Raw genomic sequence first — 16,827 nt, 5'->3', positions numbered from 1 at the left:
GAAATGAATATCTGAATAAACTTGTAACAAGTACATAAATATAATTAGTAATTTAAAGTCTTCCCATTTAAAAAAACCCAAGCCCAGTTCAATTCACAGGTGAATTATATCAAATATTTTGGGAAGAGATAGTTCTAATATTACACACTCAGAAAATAGAGAAGGGAGTATTTCCCAGATAATTATATAAGCCTAGTATTATTATCCTGACACCAAACCAAAAACATTACAAGAAAACTACAGAGAAACAGCTTTCATGAATAAAGACTCAAAAATCATCAACAAAATGTTAGCAAACTGAATACAGCAACATATAACAAAGGATTATATACACTACCTAGTGGAATTTCTTCAAAAAATGCAAGTTTGGTTTTACATCTGAAAATCAATAAAATAAAATAAAGCCTATATTAATAAAAGATAAAAATGACAAGATCATTGCAAATAATGTGGAAAATGTATTTGATAAAATCCAACACCATTCTAAGTTTAAAAATTCTCAAAAGAAATAGCAATAAGAAGTCCTAGCCATAGCAATTAGGCAAGAGAAAGAAATAAAAGGTAACTAAATAGGAAAAGAAGCCAAACTATCTGTCTTCACTGATGGTATGATTCTATGCCTAGAAAACCCTAAAGACTCCACCAAAAGGCTCCTGGAACTGATAAATGACTTCGGTAAAGTTCCAGGATACAAAATAAATGTACAAAAATCAGTAGCATTTCTATACATCAATAACATTCAAGTTGACAGCCAAATCAAGAATGCGATGTCATTTAAAATAGCCACACACACCAAAAAAACAAAAAACAAACATACAAAAAAATTCCCTAGGAATACATCTCACCAAGGAGGTGAAAGATCTCTATAAGGAGAACTACAAAATGCTGCTGAAAGAAATCATAGATGACACAAACAAATGCGAAAACATTTCATGTTCATAGACAGGAAAAATCAATATCATTATAATGTCCATACTGCCCAAATCAGTCTATAGATTCAATGATATTGCTATCAAGCTACCAATGTTGTTTTTTCACAAGTCTAGAAAAAACTATTCTAAAATGTATATGGAACCCAAAAAGAGCCCAAGTAGCCAAAGCAATCTTAAGAAAAAAGAACAAAGCTGGAAGCATCACATTACCCAACTTCAAACTATACTGTAAGATTACAGTAACATTGGACATGGTAACTCTTGCCTATAATCTCAGCACTTTGAGAGGCCAAGGTGGGCGGATCATTTGTGGGCAGGAATTTGAGACTAGCCTGGCCAATATGGTTCTAACCTCGTCTCTACTAAAAATACAAAAATTAGCCAGGTGTGGTGGCACACACCTGTAATCCCAGCTACTTGGGAGGCTGAGGCAGGAGAATCGCTTGAACGTGGAAGGGGAGGTTGCAGTGAGCTGAGATCATGCCACTGTACTCAAGCCTGGGCGACAGAGCAAGACTCCATCTCAAAAAAAAAAAAAAAAAAGACTACAGTAACCAAAACAACATGGTATTGCTACCAAAACAGCATGGTATTGTTACAAAAACAGACACATGACCAATAGAACAGAATAGACATCCCAGAAATAAAGCCACACACCATCTGATCTTTGACAAAGACAATGGGCAAAGAACTCCCTATTCAATAAATGGTGCTGGGAAAGCTGGCTAGCCATATGCAGAAGAATGAAACCAGACCTCTATCCTATCACCATATGCAAAAATTAACTCAAGATGGGTTAAAGATTTAAATGTAAGAGCTCAAGCTACAAGAATCCTAGAAGAAAACCCAAGAAACGCCATTCTGGACATTGGCCTTGGGAAAGAGTTTATGACTAAGTCCTCAAAAGCAACTGCAACAAAAACAAAAATTGACAAGTGGGAACTAATTAAACTGAAAAACCTCTGCACAGCAAAAGAAACTATCAACAGGAAACAGACAACCTACAGAATGAGAGAAAATACTTGCAAGCTACATATCCTACAAAGGTCTACTATCCAGGATCTATAAAGAACTTAAACAATTGAACAGGCCAAAACCAATTAACCCCATTAAAACATGGGCAAAAGACATGAACAGATACTTCTCAAAAGACATACAAGCAGCCAACAACATATGAAAAAATGTTAAACATCACTAATCATCAGAGAAATGCAAATCAAAACCATAATGAGATACTATCTCACACTAATCAGAATGGTTATTGCTAAAAAACCCAAAAAACATGCTGCCAAGGCTGTGAGAGAAAGGAATGCTTACACACTGCTGGTGGAAATAGAAATTAGTTCAGCCTCTGTGGAAAGCAATTTGGAGATTTCTCAAAGAACTTAAACCAGAATCACCACTGGACCCAGCAATCCTATTACTGTGTATCTATCCAAAGGAATATAAATCATTCTACCAAAAAGACGCATGCACTCCTATGTTCATCGCAGCACTGTTTGTAATAGCAAAGACATGGAATCAACCAAGGTGCCCATCAACAATAGACTGGATAGGCCGGGTGCGGTGGCTCACGCCTGTAATCCCAGCACTGTGGGAGGCCGAGGCAGGCAGATCATGAGGTCAGGAGATCGAGACCATCCTGGCTAACACGGTGAAACCCCGTCTCTACTAAATATACAAAAAATTAGCTGGGTGTGGTGGCGGGCGCCTGTAGTCCCAGCTACTCGGGAGGCTGAGGCAGAATGGCGTGAACCTGGGAGGCGGAGCTTGCAAGGAGCAGAGATCGCGCCACTGCACTCCAGCCTGGGTGACAGATCGAGACTCTGTCTCAAAAAAAAAAAAAAAAAAAAAAGACTGGATAAAGAAAGTGTGGTACATATGCACCATGGAATACTATACAGCCATAAAAAAACAGAATCATGTCCTTTGCAGCAGCATGAATGGAGTTGGAGGCCATTATCCTAAGTGAATTAACACAGGAACAGAAAACCAAATACTGCATGTTCTCACTTATAAGTGGGAGGTAAATAGTGGGTACTCATGAACATAAAGGTGGTCACAAAAGACACCAGGGACTACTAAAAGAGGATGGGAGGGAGGGGGCCAAGGGCTAAAAAACTAATTTGGGGGTACTATGCTCAGTATATGGGTTCAATTATACCCTGGGTGACAGGATCAATTGTACCCAAAACCTCAGCATCATGCATATATCTAGGTAACACGTACCCCCTGAATCTAAAATAAAAGTTAAAATTCTTTTTTTAAAAAAATAGCACTAGAAGGAAGCTTAAACTGATAAAAGAGCATCTATAAAGAATAAGCTAACCATCCTACTTAATGGTAAAATAATGAATGCTTTCCCTATAAAATCAGGAACAAAGCAAGGATTTTAGCCTGTGCAATGGGCAAGAAAAAGACATTAAAGGCACACAAATTGGAAATCAAAAAGGGAAACTTTATTCACAGATGACATGATTATGTAAATGTAGAAATGCTTAAGGAATCTACAAAACAATCTAGTAAAACAAGTTCATTGAGGTTATAGGAAGACAAAAATCAATATGTCTATACTTGCAATAAACTATCTGAAAACAAAATTTAAGAACACAATTCCATTCATAATAGCGTTTATTTATTTATTTTTATTTTTTGAGACAGTCTCACTCTTTCACCCAGGGTGGAGTGCAATGGTGCAATCTCAGCTCACTGCAATCTCTGCCTCCCAGGTTCAAGCGATTCTCATGCCTCAGCCTCCTGAGCTTCCTGAGTAGCTGGGATTACAGGCATGCGCCGCCACGCCCGGCTAAGTTTTGTATTTTTAGTAGAGACGGGGTTTCACTATGTTGGCCAGGCTGGTCTCAAACTCCTGGCCTCAAGTGATCCGCCTGCCTTGGCCTCCCAAAGTGCTGGGATTACAGACATTAGCCACCATGCCCAGCCCATAATAGCATTTAAAATAATGAATAATTAGGAACAGATTTAACAAAAGATGTGTAAGACTTGTACACTGAAAACTACAAAAACATCACTTAGAGAAATTAAAGAAGACCTAAACTAAATGGAGACTCATACTGCATTCATGGGTTAGAAGACTCAATGTTGTTAATACGGCAATTATTCACAGATTGGCCTATCAAAATGCCAGTAGGATTTTTCGTGCAAACTAACAAGCCGATCCTAAAATGTATATGGAAAGGCAAGGGATCTAGAATAGCCAAAATTATTTTGGAAAAAAAAAAAAAAACTGAAGGAGTTAGACTGTCTGATTTCAAAACGTATTATAAAACCACAGCAATCAACACATTGGGATAAAGACAGACCTGTAGAGGCTGGGAGTGGTGGCTCATGCCTGTAATCCCAGCATTCTGGGAGACCAAGGCAAGAGAATGGCTTGAGCCCAGGAATTTAAAGACCAGCCTGTGCAATACGGTGAGCCCCTATCTCTGCAAAAATAAAAAAAAAAAAAAACAGGTGTAGTGGCATGCAGCTATAGTCCCAGCTACTTGGAAGGTTGAGGCAAGAAGGTCACTTGAGCTCAAGAGTTGGAGGCTTCAGTGAGCCATGATCATGTCACTGCACTCCAGTCTTGGGTAACACAATGAGACCATCTCTAAAAAAATTAATTTAATTTTTAAAAGATAGACTGTAGATTAATGGAACACAACATGGAGGGGTAAAAAACCCCTCATATTTATGGCCAGTTGATTTTCACAACAGTGCCAAGGCAATATAATGGAAAACAGTCTTTTCAACAAATGATGCTGGGACAACTGGATATCCTTACGCCACGAAAAAAAACCCTTGGAGCTTTTCTCCATACTATATTCAATAGTGGTACAATCTGAATGTTTGTGTCCATCCAAAATTCATATGTTGAAATCCTCACTCCCAAGGTATGATATTAGGAAGTAGGGCCTTTTGAGAGGGCAGAGCTCTCATCAGCGAGATTAGTATATGAGAGGCCCCAAAAAGCTGCCTTGCCCTTCCACCACGTAAGGATGCAGCTGGAAGTCACAACTTATGAACCAGAAAATGGCCCTAATCAGACACCGAATCTGCCAGTGCCTTGATCTTCAATTTCAGCATCCAGAATTGTGAGAAATAAATTCCTGTTGTTTATTAAGCAACTGTTTATAAGCAGTCTATGACATATTTTAGCAGCACAAAGAGACTTAGAGAAATAATTAACTCAAAATGGATCATAGACCTAAGTATAAGAGCTACAGTTGTAAGACTTCTAGAAAAAAGCAAAGAGAAAGTCCTTGAGTCATTGGATTAGGCGATGATTTCTTAGGACACCAAAAGCACAACCATTAATAAAAATAAAAATGATAAATTGGACTTCATCAAAATTTAAACATGTATCCTCTTCAAAAGCCACCATTAAGAAAATCAATGGAAAAAGAGCTGCAAATATCTCCAGCAGTGTATAAAAAAAGATAATACATCATAACCAACTGGCTTTTTGCCAGGAATGTAAATGCTAATTTGACATATTATTATCATTCTGAAAACCCTTTCCTTATTAAGTTTTTGTTGCATGCATTTCCATTTCAATATATTAGTAATTTTATTGGACTCCCTGAACCAAAATGATGTAAAGCAAAATATATGGTTTATTAAGAAGGGTCTGACTAGAAAATAAGGCTGAAAGTAGTCATGTGTAAATTGTTATCATTAACGAGAATTTTTAAAGAAAAATTTGTTTTAAGGCCAGGCAAAGTGGCTAATGCCTGTAATCCCTAAACTTTGGGAGTCTGAGGCAAGTGGATCACTTGAGCTCAGGAGTTTGAGACCAGCCTGGGCAACATGGCAAAACCCCATCTCTACAAAAAATACCAAAAAATTAGCAGGGCATGGTGGTATATGCCTGTAGTCCCAGCTACTCAGGAGGCTGAAGTGGGAGGATCACTTGAGGCCCACGAGGATGAGACTGTAGTAAACTGTGATTGTGTCACTGCACTCCAGCCTGAGCGACAAAGCAAGAGCCTGTCACAAAAACATAAAAAATAAAAAATTGGATAAAGATTTGAAAAGATAAGTCACCATAGTGTTTGCAGAAACAAAAAAGATTTGAAAACACATTTCACCAAGGTAGGTATACAAATGGCTAATAGTACATGAAAAGCTGTTAACACTGGCTGGGTACAGTGGCTCACACCTGTAATCTCAGTGCTTTGGGAGGCCAAGGTAAAAGGATCACTTGCAACCAGGAGTTTGAGACCAGCCTGAGCAACAAAGCAAGATCTCATTGCTACAAAAATTAGCTAGGCACAGTGGTACATGCCTATAGTCCCAGCTACTTGAGAGGCTAACACAGGAGGGTCACTTGAGCCTAGGAGCTCAAGGCTGCAGTGAGCTATGATCGCTGTGCTACACTCCAGCATGGGTGACACAGCAAGACCTCATTTCAAATATATATTTATGTTAATATCCTTGAAACCTCAATGAGATGCCACTATGCAACTGCTAGAATGATAATCCAAAAGACTAACAAATCAAGTGTTAGCAAGGATGTGGAGAAACTGGAACCCTTATACATTGCTGAGGAGAATGTAAAATGGTAAAGCCACTTAGGAAAACAGTTTGACAGTTTCTCGAAAAGTTAAATATGCACTTACCCTGTTAAGCATAGTTACCATATGACCTAGCAATTCCATTCCTGGATATCTACCAAAGACAAATGAAAACATGTCCACACAAAAACTTATGAACGCTCATCATAGCATTATTAATAATACACCAAACTGGAAACAATCCAAAGTCCACCAACTAGTGAATGGATATACATAACATGATATATCCATTCAATAGAACACTATCCAACAACAAAAAGGAAGAAAGCTATCCTGCAATATAGATGAACCTTGAAAACCTTGGTATATAGCTAAATGAAGGAAGCTATATACAAAAGACTACAAATGTGTGATTCCATTTATATAAAATTTCAAGAAAAGGCAAACCTGTAGAGACAGGAATCAGTCATTTCTTTTTTTTTTTTTTTCTTTTGAGACAGAGTTTTGCTCTTGTTGCCCAGGCTGTGTACCATGGCACAATCTCAGCTCACCACAACCTCCGCCTCCCGGGTTCAAGCAATCCTTCTGCCTCAGCCTCCCTAGTAGCTGGGATTACAGGCATGCACCTCCATGCCTGGCTAATTTTTTATATTTTTAGTAGAGATGGGGTTTCTCCATGTTGGTCAGGCTGGTCTCGAACTCCTGACCTCAGGTAATATGCCCGCCTCAGCCTCCCAAAGTGCTGGAATTATAGGCGTGAGCCACTGAGCCCAGCCCATCAGTCATTTCTTAAGTGTGGGGCTGGAGCTGGGAATTGATTACAAGTGAGCATAGGAGGACTCTGTGAGGTGAAGGAAATACTCTAAAACTGGATTGTGGTGCTGGTGTAAATTTAGCAGAAATCATTCAACTGCATTGGTACAATGTGTGATATTCATGTTATGTAAATTAAACCCTAATAAAGCTGTAAAAAAATGACAAAAGGGTAAGCTTTTTAACTTCACACATTTGGAGAATTCAAAACACACTACTAAATGACTCATATGTCAAAGAGGAAATCATAATAATTTTAAATACTTAGAATTGAACAATAATGTATATGGTACATAACAAAACTTGAGAGCTGCAGATAGAGGTAAAACATAAAATTGAAAGTTTTAGAAATATATATTTTTAGTTTGAGGCTAGGTGCTGTGGCTCAACGCCTGTAATCCCAGCACTCTGGGAGGCTGAGACGGGCAGATCACGAGGTCAGGAGTCCAAGACCAGCCTGGCCAACATGGTAAAAAACCTGTCTCCACCAAAAATACAAAAAATTAGCTGGGCGTGGTGGCGTGAGCCTGTAATCCCAGCTACTTGGGAGGCTGGGGCAGGAGAATCACTTGAACCCCTGAGGCGGAGGTTGCAGTGAGCCAAGATAACGCCACTGCACTCCAGCCCAGGGCGAGACCACTTCAAAAAAAAAAAAAAAAAAAAAAAAAAAAATATATATATATATATATATATATATATATATATTTAGTTAGTTTGAATCATATGGAAGAGCAAACATTTGACCTAATATTGAAGAATAAAGTCTGAACACTATGAATTCAAAGTCTAACTTTTTTAAAGTTTAAATAAACATTGCACTGGCCAAGCACAGTTGTTCACACCTGTAATCCCAACACTTTGGGAGGCCAATGTGGGAGAATTGCTTGGGCCCAGGAGTTCAAGACCAGCCTGGGCAACAGAGCAAGACCCCATCTCTCTAAAAAAAAAAAAAAAAAAAAAGAATATTACAGCCAGACATGGTGGTACATGTCTGTAGTCTCAGCTACTATGGAGGGAGGCTAAAAAAAGAAAGAACATTCTAAACCCATAGAAAGAAGAAAAAAAGACATAAAGGTAAGCACTGCAGTTAATGAACAGAAAATAAAGATAGAAAAGAGAAAACCAAGAAGCCAAAATCCAGTTTTCTGAAAAAACGACAAACCACTGGTAAGACTGGTGACAAAAGGAAAGAAGGCACAAATACAAATTAATACTATGAACTAACATATAGCACAGTACTTTTTAAAATGTTATGCTGTAAATTTTAGTACTTAGACAAAACGAATAAATTCCTTTGTAAATAACCCAAACTGAAATTAATAAATTGACTAAATATGAAAATGGTAACTAACCAAAACTGACCAAAGAAGAAATGGAAATCCTCTATAGTACTATAGAGTGTAAAGGAATTGAATCAGTAGATTTCTTTTTCAAAAATAAAAAACCAGAACTCAGAACAAGTGAGTTCTACCATAATACCAGAGACAGATTATCTAAATCCTATACATACGCTTCCAAAGAATACAAAAGGAAGGAATATACTCCAGCTCAGTGTATGAAATAATCATATTATTGATTCCAAAATCAAGTAAACACAGTAAGAGAAAGCCCAACATTATAGAAGCAGGCATTTCAAACAAATTATTAGTAATAACACACTAAATCTACAAAGTATATTATAGATAGAATTGATGGTCAGGTACAGTGGCTCACATCTGTCATCTCAGCACTCTGGGAGGCCAAATTAGGAGGCTTGCTTGAGGCCAGGAGTTCAAGATCAGCCTGAGCAACATACTGAGACACTGTTGCTACAAAAAAAAACCAAAAAATTATCTGGGCATAGTGGTGCACACCTGTAGTCCTAGCTACTCTAGAGGCTGAGGCAGAAGGATCACATGAGCCCAGGAGGTTGAGGCTGTGGCAACCTATGACTGTGCCACTACACTAGGCACCAGCCTAGGCAACAGAGCAGGACCCTGACTCAAAAAAAATAGAATTAATCATAACCAAATTAGGTTTATCTCAGGAATCCAAGGGTTTAAAATTAGAAGTCAGCCAGCTGTGGTGGTTCACACCTGTAATTCGAACACTTTGAGAGGCCAAGGCAGGAGAATTGCTTGGGCCCATTCAAGAATGGCCTGGGCAATATAGCAAGACCTCAACTCTACAAAAAATATAAAAATTAGCTGGGCGTGGTGGTACACACCTGTAATCCCAGCTACTTGGAAACTGAGGAGGGAGGATTACTTGAACCCAAGAAGCAGAGGTTGCAGCGAGTACCTCACTGCACTCCAGCCTGGGTGACACAGTGAGATTCTGTCTCAAAAAGTAAATAAATAATAATGAAATAAAATAAAATGAGAAGTCTCAGCTGGGTGCAGTGGCTCATGCTTGCAATCCAAGCACTTTAGGAGGCCAAGGTGGGAAGATCACTTGAAGCCAGGAGTTTGAGAGCAGCCTGGGCAACACAACAAGACCCCATCCCTACCAAAAATAACAATTAGCTGGGCATGATGGCACATGCCCATAGTCCCAGGTACTCGGGAGGTTGAGGTGGGAGGATTGCTTGAGCCCAGGAGTTTGAGGCTGCAGTGAGCTAATTGTGCCACTGCACTCTGGGGCCCAGGCAACAGGGCAAGACCCTGTCTCAAAAATAATAATATAAATAAATAAAATTAGAAGTCTCTTGATGGAATTCATCACAGATTGGTTAAAGGATAAAAAATATTATCTGAATAAATGCAGTAGAAGCATTGTTAGAAACTCTTAACAGTCTAGACATAGAAGGGAATTTCCTTAACCTAATTAAGGTTAATGACCTCTAAATTACAGCAAACATCATTACAGTAAAACATTCCTTTAAAATCAAGAACAATTTCTCCACTTGTATTCAATACTGTAGAAGTCCTACCAAGTGTGTTAATACTAGAAAAAGGTACACACACAACTTACAAAGGAAATAACAAAATATTCATTAGTCACAGATGATGTAACTAAAATAGGCTCTAAAATCCATTGGAATTAACAGAGTTTAGTAATACAGCCAGTATAAGACCATATACAAAATCTACTCCATTTCTATACACTAGCAGTAATTTTAAAACAGCCTCCCAAAGTGCTGGGATGACACACAAGGAAGACTATAATTAAAAAGTTAGACAATAACAAGCATTGATGAGGATGTGAAGAATTTGAAACCCTCGTACTTTGCTAGTGGGAATATAAAAAGGCACATCTGGCCAGCCATGGTGGCTCACACCTGTAATCCTAGCACTTTGGGAGGCCGAGATGAGTGGATCACTTGAAGTCAGGAGTTCGAGAACAGCCTGGCCAACATGGTGAAACCCCATCTCTACTAAAAACACAAAAATTAGCTGGGCATGGTGGCGAGTGCCTGTAATCCCAGCTACTCAGGAGGCTGAGGCAGGAGGATTGCTTGAACCTGGGAGGCAGAGGTTGTAGTGAGCCGAGATCACGCCACTGCACTGCAGCCTGGGTGACAGAGTGAGACACCATCTCAAAAATTAAAAAAAAAAAAAAAAAATTAGCCAGGTGTGGTGTTGCACACCTGTAATCCCAGTTACTCAGGAAGCTGAGGCACAAGAGTTGCTTGAACCCAGGAGGCAGAGGTTGCAGTGAGCCGAGATCACGTCACTGCACTCCAGCCTGGGCAATAGATCAAGACTCTATCTCAAAAACGAACAAACAAACATTGAGGTAAACATTCTTCTACAATCTTCCTAGGCATACATACATATTCATACACATATATATGAATATAATTTTACATAATTATTGCATCAGTCACTTTGGAAAGAAAACATAAAACACTAACATTTAAATCACTGTAAAAATGTCTGTCCAAGATAACTTACTGGTATTTTTTGTTAACAGGTAATGCTACAAATATTTTACAAGACGCAGAAGTGCATTATATTTCTCGAGAGATGTGTAATTCTGAGAGGAGTTATGGGGGAATAATTCCCAACACTTCATTTTGTGCAGGTGATGAAGATGGAGCTTTTGATACTTGCAGGGTAAGACCAAGTAATTTTCCTTTAAAATATTTTCTGAAGCCAGAAGGGAACTTGTCAAACAAGGCCTTTGATAACTTTCTGGTGGTCTTAATTATCAGGCCTAAAAATAATAAATCATTTTTTCTCCTTTTTAACTATTTCAACAATCCAAATCTTCTTGGTTCCTGATTCCATGGTTTCTGCTGTCATCAGTAGGCAGAATTTACCTTGAATTCTTTTTTTTAATCATTACCTTTGAGATATAATTCACCTAGTTAAAAGTATACAGCTCAATTTTTTTTTTGAGATAGTCTCGCTTTGTCACCCATGCTGGAGTGCAGTGACACAATCTCTGTTCACTGCAACCTCTGCCTCCCAGGTTCAAGCGATTCTCATCCCTCAGCCTCCTAGGTAGCTGGAATTACAGGCACACATCACTATGCCCGGCCATTTTTTTTTTTTTTTTTTTTTTGTGTGTGTGTTTTCAGTAGAGGCGGGGCTTCACCTTGTTGACCAGGCTGGTCTCGAACTCCTGACCTCAAGTGATCTGCCCACCTTGGCCTCCCAAAGTGCTGGGATTACAGGGGTGAGCCACTGCGCCCAGCCTGTTACTGTCTTTTTTATTATAACCATCCTTGTGGGTGTGAAGTGGTATCTCATAGTGGTTTTAATTTGCATTTCCTTAATGACTAATGATGTTGAGCATTTTTGCATGTATTTATTAGCCATTTATATATCTTCTTTACAGAATGTCTATTTGGATCCCTTCCTCATTTTTAAATTGAGTTGTCTTTTTATCACTGAGTTATAAGCATTTTTCATATATTCTGGATACAAGTCCCTTACCAGATACATAATGTACAAAATTTTTCTCCCATTCTGTAGACTGTTTTTTCACTTTTCTGAGGTTATCATTTGCAGCACAAATGTTAATTTTTTAAATGAAGTACAATTCATCCATTTTTTGTTTTGTCTCATGCTTTTTTACTCTTCCTTTATTCCTCTTTTCTTCACTATTTCCAAAGCTACTAGTCCTTCACTCCCGAGTAACCCATGCTCTCACCTTTTCCTACTCATTCTCATTTCTGCAATCTAAAGTTTATCTTTTCTGTGTCCTTTTCCTTAAAAATCTTGCTGAGTGAAATAGTAAAGAATCCAATCTAATTGAATTGCATTCCTAGGCCAAACATCCTCATCATCAAAAAATAATTATTCAATGCCTGCCTTATATAGAGAATCGGAAACAGTTATCTCAGTGTCCTTGTTGTTTTGAGTGCATTAACAGGCCTTAGTAATAGCGTTTGGGTGCATTCCTAATTTTATATAGACTATGAAAGTGACCTGTCATTTATAATACTACTGAGAGGCTTTGCCATTTATGCTCATTTTCCTGCACTAGCTATTGTCAGCACTTAGAAACTTGTCTTCTCTTGCAAGATGCCAGTTTACTCCTCTCCCTGGCAAGCAAAACACACGTGCCTAAAAGAATCCTTCATACATCTTAAAGTTATCCTTTCCACATGCAGTATTCAGCAAGAGAATATTCTAATAATAGACAGTTTTTAGAATATTTTGCACACTTCCTAAATTATATTTCTCCTGAGTAATTGTATTTAAAAATCCAAACAATTTGATTTATAGTATTCTGACTCAAAACTAGGCAGATGAGAAATTTATCTACCAGCTATATGGTTCCTCCAAATACCTGGGTAAAATTGAATTCCTCCTGTTTGAGTTGGAAGTTTAAGCTCAAAATCTAGTGATCTTTATAAATTGGGGGTATATTGAAAATGTGTATTTATATAAATGTATGTTTGATGTAAATAATTTATTCCAGTGTTACTGTTGCTTGAAGAATACTAGAAGTAACAAACACTATTTTGGGACTTTTTTGACAGGGTGACAGTGGGGGACCATTAATGTGCTACTTACCAGAATATAAAAGATTTTTTGTAATGGGAATTACCAGTTACGGACATGGCTGTGGCCGAAGAGGTTTTCCTGGTGTCTATATTGGGCCATCCTTCTACCAAAAGTGGCTGACAGAGCATTTCTTCCATGCAAGCACTCAAGGCATACTTACTATAAATATTTTACGTGGCCAGATCCTCATAGCTTTATGTTTTGTCATCTTACTAGCAACAACATAAAGAAATTCTGAAGGCTTTCATATCTTTATTTTGCATTGTGTCCCTTTCTCTGTTCTATATAATGAACATCATTTATTCTTCTAGCAATTAATTGCCTACATTAGAGATTTCATGTGAACATTTTATGGGCTATAAGTATTGTGACAGATATAGAATTGTAATTTTGGCACTGAATCACATGTCTCCTTGAAATATCTTGATTGTTTTATTTTATAATCATAATTCTGTATCTGGAATACTCAGAGTTTGTACAAAATATTCAGTTAAACATATATTTTATGTGTATAAATGCCAAATAATAGTTTATAATTAAAATGAAAGCTGTTATTTGGTTAAATTAATAAAAATTCTTCCTTAGATTTTATTCTAAAAAATGTTTGTATGATTTTTTAAAATTATAATCTTATTTCCAATTCTCAAAGTATATTTAGAGAAACAAGTATTTATCTGTTATTTAAATTCTAATTAAAACCATTTATTTAATATCAGTACTTCATTTCCTCTGCCAAGAGAGCTATGGTATACACACCCCCAAATAATTTACTTTTTATTTAGAAATTTATGACTTTTTTCCAGGAGTATAACCTACTTTCTAAACTTTATTTTCTTGAAGCCCATGCTAAAATTTTGTATCCCATGGGGCCTCTGAATTAACTGTGAGCAGCAACTGGAAAGCATGCCGGGTAAAAGAGGGACGCCAACCTGGGATAAACTTTATGATAACTAATGTATAAAATGAATTAAAAGAAACAAAAGAAAATGAGGGCCAGGCATGGTGGCTCTCACCTGTAATCCCAGCACTTTGGGAGGCCGAGGTGGGCAGAATCACTTAGGGTCAGGAGTTCAAGATCAGCTTGGCCAACATGGTGAAACCCTGTCTCTACTATAAATACAAAAATTAGCGAGGCATGGTGGTGCATGCCTGTAATCCCAGCTACTTGGGAGGCTGAGGCACGAGAATTGCTTGAACCCGAGAGGTGGAGGTTGCAGTGAGCCAAGATTGCACCACTGCAGCTTGGGCGACAGAGCTGGACTCTGTATCATACACACAAAAAATGAAACAAAAGAAAATGTTGATTGAATTATATCTACTATTAGTCAACTCTCATTTCCCTTGAACTTAGGAGAATCCATTTAGCAAAGGAGAAATAGTTATTTTCTTATCCTTCTTTTTACATTCAACATCTAAAACCAAGTGTTCTTTGTTGTTGTTTTGTGTCAACCTAATTTCAGGATTTAAATGAAATTAAGCATGAATATCCCATGTATTAATTTCCTTCATTACTGGTTTGACACTGGGATTATTGTTTATTGGTTTAATATTGGGTTAATGTTGTTTAATATTAACATTTAATATTGGGTTAATATTGCTAATATTGGGATATTGTTTATTGGTTTAATATTGGGGTTATCTATCCCACTCAAAGAATATATGACTATGCTTTTTATAGACGAAGCAACACTGATGGAATGTTGGTTGTTCTTTCTTGAAAGAGCTCCTAGTTTATCCATCGACAAGGTCTCACAGATGGTAATGCTTATATAGCAATTAGCATGATGCACTAGTCTTTTCCTATTTATACTACCTGAATATCACTCAGATTCACTTGAAAGCTCTGAATGTTAATAAAAAGAAATTCTTCTAAAATGTACTGCCAGAATTAGAGGAGAAACCTTTGCTTTTCACTTTAAAGGCATCTTCTAATTACTCTTTAGGTTTACGTTTCTTATCTATGTATTTATTTTGGAGGTGGAGTCTCTCTGTTGCCCAGGCTAGAGTGCAATGGCACAATCATTGCTCCCTGCAGCTTCAATCTCCTGGGCTCAAGCAACCCTCCCACCCCAGCCTCCTGCATAGCTGAGACTACAGGTGTACCCCACCACATCCAACTGTTTTTGCATTTTTTGTAGAGACAGGGTTTTACCATGCTGCCTAGGCTGATCTTGAACTCCTGGGCTCAAGTGATCTGCCCACCTCAGCCTCCCAAAGTGCTGGGATTACAGGGGTGAGCCACCACTCCCAGCCTAGGTTTACAATTCTATTCTTTTTTTTTTTTTCCTGCTTTTAATTCTAATCTCATGACAGATTAGATTACATTTCTGATCAGGGGAGAGCTATTATCTGCTATTTATCTTTTTGCCCAGCTTAGTTTACTATGTCAGCCAGCTGGAATCCAATTATAAAATTTCTGTCTATCACAAGAAACTACCAGAGTATAAACTTTGGAAATCTAAGACAGACTTTGTTTCAACTTTTGTTTTAACATTGTGTCCTTTTTTTTTTTTTTTTTTTTTTTTTAAGAGGCTCTGTCACTCAGGCTGCCTAGGGTGCTGTGGCATGATCATAGCTCACTCCTGGGCTCAAGAAATCCTCTGGCCTCAGCCTCCCAAGTAGCTAGGACTATAGGGCCCAGACCACCATGCTCAACTAATTTTTAAATTTTTCATAGAGATGGAGTCTCACTATATTGACCAGGATGGTCTTAAACTTCTGGCCTCCAGCCATCCACCCACCTCAGCCTCCCAAGGTACTGGAATAACATACATGCACCAAGTTGCTTGGCCTTTGTTTCCATTTTTACTCTGTTATTTAGTATCTATAAAAGTTTATATAATTATTAATACCTATTTACAACATTGTTGTGATGACTACAAAAGTTGAGTATATGAAATTCTTAACATTTGAAAGATGCCAGTAACAGGTTTCTATTATTATATTAATATCCCATCTATCATTCAGACTCTTTCTCATTACAAAGATCACTATCCTATTGGATGTCTCATATATCATCCCCCAAAATTACTGAAACAAAGGATCCTTTTCTGCTTATAAATTCAAATTTTAAAATATGCTATTTTAAAAATAATTTTCATAATTCCCCAAATATTATATCCTTATTATTTAAACTGAGAAAGGGCCAAGCATGGTGGCTCATGCCTATAATCCCAGCACTTTGGGAGGCCAAGGCAGACAGATGGCTTGAGCCCAGGAGTTTGAGACTCCTGGGTGAAACCTCGTCTCTACAAAAAATGCAAAAATTAGTCAGGCATGGTGGCATGCGCCTGTAGTCCTATCTACCTGGGAGGCTGAGGTAGGAGAATCACCTGAGCCCAGGAGTTCAAGGCTGCAGTGAGCCATGATCACACCACTACACTCCAGCCTGGGCAACAGAGTGAGAACCTGTCTCAAAAATAAATAAATACATAAATAAAATTGAGAAAGCACCGACAAGTAGAAAGAAAATCATCAGCTGAGCGTGATGGCTCACACCTGTAACCCTTGGGAGGCTGAGGTGGGGGCAGATTGCTTGAGCCCAGGAGTTCGAGACCAGCCTGGGAAACATGGCAAAACCCCATCTCTACAAAAAGAATTAAATTAGCCGGGTGTGGTGGTATG

At 38.0% G+C, this 16,827-nt stretch overlaps 1 protein-coding gene across 1 annotated transcript in view; it reads left to right on the top strand.

The window, feature by feature from the left end:
• Positions 1-13,910, top strand: part of TMPRSS12 (transmembrane serine protease 12) — a 45,892-nt gene extending 31,982 nt beyond the window's left edge. Inside the window, exons 4-5 of the mRNA XM_003825868.3 lie at positions 11,159-11,301; positions 13,179-13,910. Of these exons, the coding sequence (XP_003825916.1) occupies positions 11,159-11,301; positions 13,179-13,430 (395 nt within the window). The 3' untranslated portion in view covers positions 13,431-13,910. The remainder of the gene's footprint in view (positions 1-11,158; positions 11,302-13,178) is intronic.
• The last annotated feature ends 2,917 nt before the right edge of the window (positions 13,911-16,827 follow it).

This window comes from Pan paniscus, chromosome 10 (assembly GCF_029289425.2).
Source record: "Pan paniscus chromosome 10, NHGRI_mPanPan1-v2.0_pri, whole genome shotgun sequence".
Lineage (NCBI taxonomy): Eukaryota > Metazoa > Chordata > Mammalia > Primates > Hominidae > Pan > Pan paniscus.
Note: the sequence above shows the minus strand (reverse complement) of the source record. Positions and strands in the feature narration are given on the sequence as shown.